At 36.3% G+C, this 12,402-nt stretch overlaps 1 protein-coding gene across 1 annotated transcript in view; it reads left to right on the top strand.

The window, feature by feature from the left end:
- LOC127489508 (uncharacterized) overlaps nt 1-12,183 on the top strand; it is a 708,234-nt gene extending 696,051 nt beyond the window's left edge. The window contains exon 7 of the mRNA XM_070065671.1: nt 6,439-12,183. Coding sequence (XP_069921772.1) covers nt 6,439-6,538 — 100 coding nt within the window. The 3' untranslated portion in view covers nt 6,539-12,183. The remainder of the gene's footprint in view (nt 1-6,438) is intronic.
- Nucleotides 12,184-12,402: the final 219 nt, after the last annotated feature.

Here is a 12,402-nt window from a genome sequence, read left to right as displayed (position 1 = left end):
ATGGGATTGCTCTTAGAAGTTCTTCCTCAGGCGTGGCATTGTCTGTTTATACAAAGGCTGTTGATTTTTGTGCATTTTTTTATTTTATATCCTGCTACTTTGCCAAACTCTTCTGTGAGTTCCAATAGTCTCTTAGTAGAGTTCTTTGGGTCCCCTAAATAAAGAATCATATCATCTGCAAAGAGGGATAGTTTGAGGTCTTCCTTCTCAATTTGTATCCATTTCATTTCTTTTTCTTGTCTAATGGCTCTGGCTAAAACTTCCAGAACTATGTTAAATAGCAGTGGTGAGAGTGGGCATCCCTGTCTGGCACCAGATCTCAGTGGAAATGCTTCCAACTTTTCCCCATTCAATAGGATGCTGGCTGTGGGTTTTTCATAAATTGCTTTAATTGTATTGAGGAATGTTCCTTCTATACCCAATTTGCTTAGAGTTTTCATCATGAAAGTGTGTTTTATTTTATCAAATGCTTTCTCTGCGTCTATTGAGATAATTATATGTTTTTTCATCTGCAGTTTGTTAATGTGGTGTATCACATTGATCGATTTGCAAACATAGGAACGGTTTAGAACTTTCATAAGAGCCCTCTGTAGGCATTTGTGTAGTCTTCTTCTTAGCTTTTCAAAACAAAATTATCATAGACTAAGTGGATTAGAAAACAGAAGTTTATTTTCTAATGGTTTTGGTAGAGTCAGTCTATGGTAATGGGTCTTTTACTGGCTTGCAGACAGATCTTGCTTGATACAACCTCAAATGACATTTCTTCCATGAATGTGTGAAAACAGAACAGACACACTCTCTGCTGTCTTCCTAGAAAAAGACTAATTCTGTTGGATTATGGCTACATCCTTATGACTCATTTCTTCTTAGTTACTTTTTTTTTGATGGGCAGAGTGGACAGTGAGAGAGACAGAAAGGTCTTCCTTTGCTGTTGGTTCACCCTCCAATGGCCCCTGCGGCTGGTGCACCACGCCAGGTGCCTCTCCTGGTCTCCCATGGAGTGCTGGGCACACTTGGGCCATCCTCCACTGCACTCCCTGGCCACAGCAGAGAGCTGGCCTGGAAGAGGGGCAACCGGGACAGAATCCAGCATCCTGACCAGGACTAGAACCCGGTGTGCTGGCGCCGCAAGGCAGAAGATTAACCTAGTGAGCCATGTAGCCGGCCTTAATTACTTCTAATTACACTTGGGATTAGGGCTTCAAAATGTGAATTTTGAAGTAGATTCAATTATTCAATTCCTGATTCACATTTTCCAGCTTTTTTGAAAAAATTTTGTGTCTATTGCATATTTTCCCCAATGTTTATCATCACATCAGGAAGAGTCAGGATAAAGCTATTGCTGCTTCTTGTTTTTACTAAGGATTCCTATGGGAAAAACTACTATTAGAAGGTTAGCTGTGAGTTTGGTCATATAAAAATGGGGTTTGCTAATGGACTTTTTTTTTTACAAAAGCACTAATCTGGTTAAATAATGGCAACTCTTGTTCTGTAATTAACATACAATTATTCTTAGGTGTTTAAATTTTAACTGAAAAGTGATCCCTGTTAAATATAAGAGTGGGAATAAGAGAGGGAGGAGATGTACAATTTGGGACATTCTCAATCGGACTTGCCCCAAATGGTGGAGTTAAAAACGTGCCAGGGGATTCCAATTCAATCCCATCAAGGTGGCATATACTAATGCCATCTCACTAGTCCAAGTGATCAATTTCAGTTCACAGTTGATCAGACTGATAGGTCTAAGAGTTAAAGGGATCACACAAACAAGACTACTGTCTGCTAATGCTAACTGATAGAATCAAAAAGGGAGACAATGATCCAACATGGGAAGCAGGATACACATCAGACTCATAGAATGGCAGATGTCCTAAATAGCACTCTGGCCTCAGAATCACCCTTAAGGCATTCGAATCTGGCAGAAGAGCCCAAGAGAGTATTTTAGGCATGGAAAGCCAAAACACTCTGGAAAAAAAAAAAAAAAAACCACCTAAATGAAAGATGTCTGCGAGTGAGATCCCAGTGGAAAGAATGGTGCCGTCAAAGCAGGTACCTTTCTCTGAAGGGAGGAGAGAACTTCCACTTTGACTATGACCCTGTCTGAATAAGATCAGAGTCGGCGAACTCAAAAGGCTTCCGTAGCCTTGGCAACTCATAACAAGAGCCTAGGGAGATTACTGACGGCATAATCAAGATTGTCAAATTGTTAAATCAACAACAGCAGTCACTGTGTAATTACTCCTCATGTGGGATCTCTGTCCTTAATATGTTGTCCAATGTGAAGTAATGCTATAACTAGTACTGAAACAGTATTTTATATCTTGTATTTCTGTGTGGGTGCAAACTGTTGAAATCTTTACTTAATACATACTAAATCGATCTTCTGTATATAAAGAGATTTGAAAATGAATCTTGATGTGAATGGAATGGGAGAGGGATCCAGATATGGAGGGGTGCCAGTGGGAGGAAAATTATGGGGGAGGAGAGCCATTATAATCCATAAACTGTACTTTGGAAATTTATATTTACTAAATAAAAGGTAAAAAAAATAAAAAAAAACATTCCTGCACACTTGGTCCAGGTGCTCATTTTCTATGTGAGAATGGAATTGTTGGTTTTCAATAGAATTAGTCTGTCCCTTATGGAAATGGCTTCGGACTAATATGGGGAGATTTTGGAATATTCTTAGAACTGAGGAGAAATCTTGGTGATAGGACTCAAATTTCAAGAGGTATTCACTTATTCATAGCGTGAACATAATTTATACCATATTTTTTAGTATGTCAGCATTTTACTTTTTTAAATATTTCTTTTAAAAAAAGAGTTAGAGAGAAGAGACAGAAAGGGGGAAAGAGAGAGGTTTCATCTGCTGGTTGATTCCCCAAATGGCCACAGTAACCAGAGCTGAACCTATCCAGAGCCAGGAGCCAGGAGATTCTTCTGGATCTCCCATGTGGCTGCAGGGGCCAAAGAAAATAGGTCATCTTCCTCTGCTCTCCCAGGCACAATAACAGGCTGCTGGATCAGAAGTGGAGCAGCAGGGACTCAAATCCGTGCCCATATAGGATGCCAGCTCTGCAGCCTGAAGCCTTAACCCACTGCACCACAGCACAGGCCCCAGTGTGCAAACATTTTGACCATAATAACTTCCATGAGGTCAGGTGTAGGATTTTGCTCTTGTGGTGAGCACTGAGGAAGTTTTGGACTTTGGAGATTTTTGGTTTGGGGTTTTGGTTTAGGGAAATCCAAACTTACACTTTGGAGGAAGGGAGTGGAAGACCTGAATTGAAAACTATTCCAAGTCCCAAATCTCACTTCTTTTACTGAAATTCAGCCACGTTTCTGAGTAAAAACTTCCAAGGTTATTGCAAGCATCTATAAAATTTACAGTTCTGAAGATGTGGCTACTTACAGTTTTTGAAAGTCTTCTCATTGTTTTTATACAGGAAATGATTTTTCCCAAATGTTTAGAAATTTCTCTATTCAATGTTTCTGTTAATCACATACCTTTTCTTTACACTGTGCTAGTTGAAATAACAGTTTTTCATTTTTTCTGGGTGGTGTCACAGTAGTGTTTAATGTGGTTTTTCCCTTCGGATTTCTAAAAATTCTGTCTTACTCCATTTATATATATTTAATTGTTCCTTCTAGAAAAAAGAAGTTCACATTTCCTTAATCTGGCATGAGATTTCTATTTTTGTATTTTCTAATTTCCTATTTGTTCTACTTCATTGCTATTTCAGGAAACATGAAGGAAGTTCATACATTTTTTATCATTTGTGTATGCTTCGATTCTGTGTCAGCTCTGGTATCTTATAAGTCACTTTTCTTCAGCACTGTGTATCTCATTAATTATCAAAAGACAGCAGTAGCCCTGATCTCTTTTTGTGCAAGAAAATAAAAATATATTAAAGGACAGAGCATGCAGCATAGATATTGGTAATCTCAGCTGACTTTCCTGACCTCCCTTGGATATTCTTGGTCTTTGCTGTACAGCTGTCTTTCCCTATTGCCTCCTTGTTCTTCAAAGAACACAGCAAAAGAATAATTCCACAGCTATGTTTCTACATTAATTGGGACTTGGAGTAAGAAGAAAAGTGGAGGGCTTCAGGAAGCTACATGCTATGTAAGTAAAACATTCTCAGTGAGTATTTAGCAAAGCAGAACATTTCATATATAGTGACTGGGATGGATTATAAGTAAATCCAGAATCTTTTGCACAGTATATCAGTTTCTGTACAATCATGAACAATATGGCCATATATAAAAGTGCTTATTTTTTCTGTGTGTATAAATAAATTCTGGTAGGTTACTTAACATTAATAAATTTTTTTTAATTTTTTTTTTAATTTTTTATTTATTTATTTTTTGACATGCAGAGTGGACAGTGAGAGAGAGAGACAGAGAGAAAGGTCTTCCTTTTGCCGTTGGTTCACCCTCCAATGGCCGCCGCGGCCGGCGTGCTGCGGCCGGCGCACCGCGCTGATCTGATGGCAGGAGCCAGGAGCCAGGTGCTTTTCCTGGTCTCCCATGGGGTGCAGGGCCCAAGCACCTGGGCCATCCTCCACTGCACTCCCTGGCCACAGCAGAGAGCTGGCCTGGAAGAGGGGCAACCGGGACAGAATCTGGCGCCCCAACCGGGACTAGAACCCGGTGTGCCGGCGCCGCTAGGCGGAGGATTAGCCTAGTGAGCCGCGGCGCCGGCAACATTAATAAATTTTACAGAATTACTTCATCAATTTCTTTTATTTTTAAGAAATGTCACTATCGGTTTTATGGAAGAAGGAAAAATACTTGCTATATAAGGGAAAGGAAAATCTATTCATCAGAGTTAAAAGCCTTCAGAAACTTTGGTAGAATACTGTCAATTCTTCCATGGTTGAGTTTACATGACACTAATACACCTCCTATATTTTGTTTTGTTTCCAATTTCTTCATGTATGAACTGATTTTTTCCTTATAACCCCAATTCTTTTGGTGTATTGAAAAGGAAAATGAGTCCTAGACTGCCCCAAATTTAAGTTATTATTAGCAAGAAAGAAATTACAAATCAATAAATACTGGTGAGCATGTGGAGGAAATATTAGCGAGTCCAGTGTTGGTGGAAATGTAAACTAGAACAGCCATTGTGGAATACAGTAAGAAAATTCCTCAGAAAGCTGAAAATAGATCTACCATATGATCCAGTCATGTCACTCCTGGGAAAATATCCAAACAAAATGAAATCAGCATATGAAAGAGTTACCTGTATCCCACATTTATTCAAGTTCAATTTACAATAACTAAGATATGGAATCAGCACAGATGCCCATCATTTGATGATTGCATAAAGAAAATGTGGTATGTGTATACTATGGAATATTACTCAGCAATAAAAAACTGAAATCCTGTCTTTCACAGCAAAATATATGCAACTGGAAACCATTATATTTTGTGAAATAAGGCATCTCCAAAAGAAAAATTATATGTTTACCTGTTCTATGGTAACTAACATGTGTTCTTTCTATGAAAAATTCACTACAGGTTTTGATTGAAAGATACAGAATACCCAAAGTCTTCAAAATTGTATGCTATTTTATGTATGATTTACACTCAAGTTTTCTGATACATAACTTTTTCTATGCTTTAAAAAACATATATTTACAATTACCCCAAAATGACATTCCTCTTCTGGTAACATAATAAATTATCCTGAGGTTTATGATATCACGGGGGAAGCTTTTCACATCCCAATTGATAATGACATCACAATGGTTTTGGCAATATCACAATGAATTATGACACAACAATGATAGTTTAGGACATATTGTGACATCCCTTCCTATTCCACCATCTTGCCGGAAACCCGGTATCACAATGTTTTTCACTACATCACAATTTATTATGACATCACAATGGTGGTTTACCACATCAGAAGTTTTATATCACAATGTTAGCTTTATGATATAACAATGGTGAATTATCACATCCCAGTTGATTATGTAATCACAAGAACTTTTACATCATGATGTATTGTGACATGTCAATGGTAATGTCACAATTATGACATGTCAATGGTAGCTTTATAATATCACAAAGTTTTTATGACATCACAATTGATCATACTATCCCAATGGTAGCTTTATTTTGCCACAATATTTTAAGATTTGTATAACATCATAGTTTTTGACACCACAATTTATATGAAATCAGAAGAGTAGGTTTATGACATCATAATGGTTTATGGCATTACAATTGATTATGATACTGCAAAATGGTTATTTATGACAGCACAGTGTTTTTTGTGACTCCACAATTGATTATTACACCACAATGGTTGGTTTCTGATACAACAACAATGGTTTATCACTCCCAGTTGATTACATCATAATGAGTTTTTATGCCATCACCATGGACTATTGGGTGACAGTGAAAAAAGGTCTTTTTACCTCTCACCAGGTCCTGGGCAAGAATGGACACTCCAAATCATGACACCACCGGAAGATGGGAGGGCACCCTGGGTGAGTTGGTCAACAGCCTTCCAGGTGATGGGTGTTAAGTGCCAGCCCTTTGTGGAATGTGTAGCTGCAGCTTCCCCAGCTTCAAGTTTTGTGGGGAGTAAGTCTGCCCTGGGAGACCTTTAGAACGCAGGACCGGATGTCCACAGAAGGCATTCACGTAAGGTTCCCGCTCAGACCCACCCAGTTACAGGTCTGGCAGGGAGCAAGGGCAAGGGATGCAGGGCAGGAGGGGGCAGCCGTGGCAGTGAAGGTATCACGTCAATTTTTGCGGTCTGACCATCCCTGGGGAAGGCCTCCATGGCTAGCATGTATTATGACATCACAATGGCAGTTTTATTATGTCACAATGGAAGCTAATGGCATCACAATGATGGTTTATGTCATCTCTAGTGATTATAACAACACAATGGCTAGCTAATCACAATTGTTTTATCACTTCAACATTGAGTATGAAAGTTTAATATGGATTTATGACAACATGGTGGTATAACACCACATATGATTATGACATCACATTCTTGTTCATGATATCAAAACATTTTAGGACTTCAAAATCAATTATGGCAATGTAATGGTTGTTTAATGACAAAAAAGGTACATTTATAGCATCAGGATATTGGTATATGACAATTATTTTCATAACATCACAATTATTACAACACTGTGATTATTTATGATATCACAACGTTCATGGCATCACAGTGTTCATAATATCACAATGGTAGTTTATGAAATTACATTTGATCATGATACTTCATAATTGATTATGACATCAGAGCAGTTGGTTTATAAGTTACAATGGCTTTGTATGGAATATGATATCACATATAATAGTCTATGAAATAACAATAGTGGTTATGACATCACAATTCATTAGTATTTCAAAATGGTAGGTTTACTTCACAATGGTTCTGAATTGTTTATGACTCACAGTTATAGGTCTATGATATAATAATGGTGGCTTATAATATTTGAGTTGATTATGACATGATTTTTGTGACATCACCATTGATTATGACAAAATAATGGTAGCTTTGTAACATGACCATAGATTTTTATGTAAAATACTGGTTTATGACATCACAATAGATTTTATATCACAATTCATTATAATGGTATTTTATGACAGTTCAATTGATTATGATGTCATAAAATTCAACTTCTGATATTACAATTGTTTTATAACTTCACAGTTGATTGTGACATTAAGTGGTAGGTTTAGCACATCACAATGGTGGATTATTAATTATAACATTACAAGGTTTACAAAATTACAATTAATTGTGACACAACAATGGTAGCTTTATAACAGCATGATGGTTTTTATGGTTTCTGTGACATCACAATTTATGATAACATCATAATGATATCCTATGACATAACAATTGATAATGAATTTGTCCCAGTTGATTAAGAAATCATGAGGTTTTTTTCAACAATCACAATTGATTATAACAATGGTAACTTTATGACATCACAATATATTTTCACTTCAAAATTCATTTTATGACATCAGAATTGAGTATAATATTAAAATAATGTCTATGCTAGTTTACATATGACATCACAGTAGTTGGTTTATGACAACATAATGGTGGTTCTGTGGTTGTTTTATGACATCACAATTGATTATGGAAACTCAATGGTTGGTTTTTGATATCACAATAGAAGGCTTAAAACATCACAATGGCTTTTTACATCAAAATGGTGGCTTATGACATTATGATTGTGACATTACAATGATAGGTTTATGAAATCAGAGTGGATTATGGTTGGGTTATGATATAACATTGTTTGATTACAGCATCACAATATGGATTTATGACATTACAATGGTTTTTGCGAATCACAATATTGATATTGACTTCATAACACAAAATTACATTGACCTCATCTGGGTGTTTAATACATCACAATTGATTATGACATTACAGTAGATTTATGCTTGTAATGCCTTCAAAATAGCTACTCATTTTAAATTCATTTTGTGATGCTACAATTATGATATCAGAACAGTATGTCTGATGGCACAATGATAGGTATGATGTCACAATAGATTTAGGACTTTACAATTAATCATAACATCACAACAGTTGGATTATGACATCACAATTGTTTGTGTATGGCATCAAATATTGCTTTATGAAATCACAATGGTTTTATGAGATCACAATCTAAATCATAATGGTGGTTTATGACATCACTATCCATTGGAACATTGCCATGATGGTTTATGATAAGACAGTGGTAACATATGGCATTACAATCGATTATGACATCACAATGTTACGTGTATGAAGCCAGAAGTTTTGATGGCTTCACAATTTACTGTAACATAAATGGTAGGTTTCTGATAGTACAGTGTTTTTGCACATTATTAATGTGTCATAATGTACAAGAATAAAAGAAGCAAAGAACAAAATAAACAAGAAAACAACATTGTTCCACAACAGTCAAGGCAAGGGCTGTTCAAAATCAATACATCTCAAAGTTTCAGTTTCACTCCTATAGATAACATCTAAAGTATTCTGTTACCACAGATCAGATAGACAATATGGTATGCGTCCTTTTCTGACTGGCTTATTTCGTAAGTAAAATGGTTTCCATTTATATCTATTTGGCTGCAAACAACACGTTTTCATTTCTATTACCACAGTGCATTATTCCATAGGGTATATATAATAATTTGTTTTATCTACAGTTGATGGGGATACACATAACTATTCAGAATTATGGTTTCACTTCCCATGGATAAATATCAGGACAAAGGCTGAACAAGTCATTGTTTCTCATAGTGTCCATTTCACTTCAACAGCTTTCCTTTTAGGTGCTCAGTTACTGTCACAGATCAGGGAGAACATATTGTATTTGTCCCTTTGTGACTGCTGTATTTCACTCAGCATGATGTTTTCCAGATTCCTCCATTTTGTTGCAAATGGCCAGATTTCTTTTTTTTTTTACTGCTGTGTAGTATTCTATAGAGTACATATCCCATTTTGAAAACTTATGAGATACAACAAAAGCAGTGTTAAGAGGAAAATTTATAGCAGTAGGTGCCTACATCAAGAAATTGGAAAGGCACCAAAAAATGAGCTATCAGTGCATCTCAAGGATCTAGAAAAACTACATCAAACCAAACACAAAATGAGTTTGAGAAATAATTCAAAACAGAGTAGAAATCAACAGAATTGAATCCAAAAAATATAAAATAGCAAAATGAAGAGCTGGTTTTTTGAAAACATAAACAAAATTGACATACATTTGGCATAACTAATTAACAAAAGGAGAGAGAAGACCCAAATCAATAAAATCTGATATGAAAAAGGGAATGTAACAACAGACAACACAGAAATAAAAAGAGTCATCAGAAATTACTACAAAGAATTGTATGCCAACAAACTGGGAAATCTACCAGAAATGGATAGATTCCTGGACAAATAAAACCTACCTAAATTGAACCATGAAGACATAGAAAACCTAAACAGACCCATAACTGAGTCAGAAATTGAAACAGTAATAAAGGTCCTTCCAAGAAAGAAAAGCCCAGGACCGGGTGGCTGCACAGCTGAATTCTACCATACATTTGAAGAAAAACTAACTCCAGTTCTTCTCAAAATATTCAAAACAAGTGAAAGAGAGAGAATCCTCCCAAATTCTTCCTCTGAAGCCAGCATCACCTTAATTCCTAACCTGAAAAAGATGCAACAGAAAAGAGAATTCCAGACCAATTTCTCAGATGAACATAGGTGCTAAAATCCTCAATAAAATTCTGTCCAATAGAATTCAACAACACATCAGAAAGATCATCCCCCCAGACCAAGTGGGATTTATCCCTGGTATGCAGGGTTGGTTCAACATTTGCAAATCTATCAATGTGATACACCACATTAACAAACTGCAGGAGAAAACCATATGATTATCTCAATAGATGCAGAGAAAGCATTAGATAAAATACAACACCCTTTTATGATGAAAACTCATAGCAAATTAGGTATAGAAGAAATAATCCTCAACACAATCAAGGCAGTTTATGACAATCCCATGGGCAGCATCAAAATGAATGGGAAAAGTTGGAAGCATTCCCATTGAGATCCGGTAACAGACAAGGAGGTCCATTTACAACATGGCTATTCAATATAATACTGGAAGTTTTAGCCAGAGCCAAGAAAAAGAGATCAAGAGGATACAAATTTGTAAGGAAGAAGTCAAACTAGCGCTATTTGCAGATGACATAGTTCTATACATAGGGGATCCAAAAGCCTCCACCAGAAGGCTATTGTAATTTTTAGAAGAGCATGGTAAAGTAGCAGGATATAAAGTCAATACCAAAAAATCAATAGGCTCTGTATACACAGATAATGCCATAGCTGAGAAGAACTTCTAAGATAAATCCATTCACAATAGCTACATACAGAATCTAGCTCTGTGCTGATGGCCTGGGAAAACAGTGGAAGATGGCCCAAGTGCTTGGGTTTCTGCACAAGCATGGGGGACCTGGAGAAAGTATCTGGCTCCCGTCTTCATATCAGCCTGACTCTGGCTCCTTATGTCCATTTGGGGAGTAACCGAGCAGGTGGAGATTACTCCCTCCCTCTCTCTGTCTCTCTCTGTCTCTCTCTCTCTGTCTGCCTCTGCTTCTCAGTAGTTCCTACTTTAAAAAAAAAATCTTTGGGAAAAAAAGAAATATAAAATATTCCTAACACATCTATGTTTCCCAGATGTAGCAAGGTAGAAATAAGCAAAGAATATTTTCAAATTTCTTTTGGAAACAGCATTACATTGTTGATGATACAAGTTGACCCTACCAGAACTTTAAATATGAATTAAGTATAAGCCTCACTTTCATAAACAGATGTATATATCCTTAATATTTGTATAATAAATTAAATCACATATAAAATATAAAAATATAATTAATAGCAAGTGAAATGCAAGAAAAAATGCGAGAGGTGGTTAACATTTTTAAACAATCTATTGAAATATTCCAGGTAACTAAAAAATTCAAGAAGAAAATCACCTGACTATTTACATTGAATGTTGAAAAGTGTTTGAAAAATCAGCATGAAATTAAAAAAAAAAAACTGATAGCAGTATATTTAAAAAGAAGCGGCTTCCTTATTCCGATCAAGATTGTTTAAAAAGGATCCTACAAAAACAACAGAATACATACAGGATCGTTGACAGCTTTTTCCCTGCCTGTAAGTAATTCTTGTCCAGGCCACCCCCAGAATCTTCAACTTCTTATAGGAGCAGTAGTGGGGGAAGGAGAGAGCAAAAAGAAAAAAAAATGATGTAAAGATTTCTAAGCAATAAAATGTCAATGGAGGAAAGAACTTCCACTTTGACCATGGCCTTGTCTAAAAATTATCAGAGTCAGTGAACTCAGGGGGCTTCCATAGCCTTGGCAGCTCATGACAAGAGCCTAGGGTGATTACTGATGCCATAAACAAGAGTGTCAATTTGTTAAGTCAACAACAGGAGTCACTGTGCACTTACTCCTCATGTAGGATCTTTGTCCTTAGTGTGCTGTACTTGAGATTTAATGCTATAACTAGTACTCAAACAGTATTTTTCACTATGTTTCTGTGTGGGAGCAAACTGTTGAAATCTTTACTTAATGTATGCTAAACTGATCTTCTGTATATAAAGAGAAACGAAAATGAATCTTAATGTGAATGGAAGGGGAGAGGGAGTGGGAAAGGGGAGGGTTGTGGGTGGGAGGGACGTTATGGGGGGGAAGCCATTGTAATCCATAAGCTGTACTTTGGAAATTTATATTCATTAAATAAAAGTTTAAAAAAAGTAAAAAAAAAATAAAAAAATAAAATGTCAATATATTGGAGATATTCAGAGAGAAGCAATAAAATCTAAAAACAAATACAACTGATAATGAATTTAACCA

This window comes from Oryctolagus cuniculus, chromosome 20, assembly GCF_964237555.1.
Source record: "Oryctolagus cuniculus chromosome 20, mOryCun1.1, whole genome shotgun sequence".
Taxonomy (NCBI): domain Eukaryota; kingdom Metazoa; phylum Chordata; class Mammalia; order Lagomorpha; family Leporidae; genus Oryctolagus; species Oryctolagus cuniculus.
The sequence above is the reverse complement of the archived record's forward strand: the minus strand, read 5'-3'. Positions and strand labels throughout refer to the sequence as shown.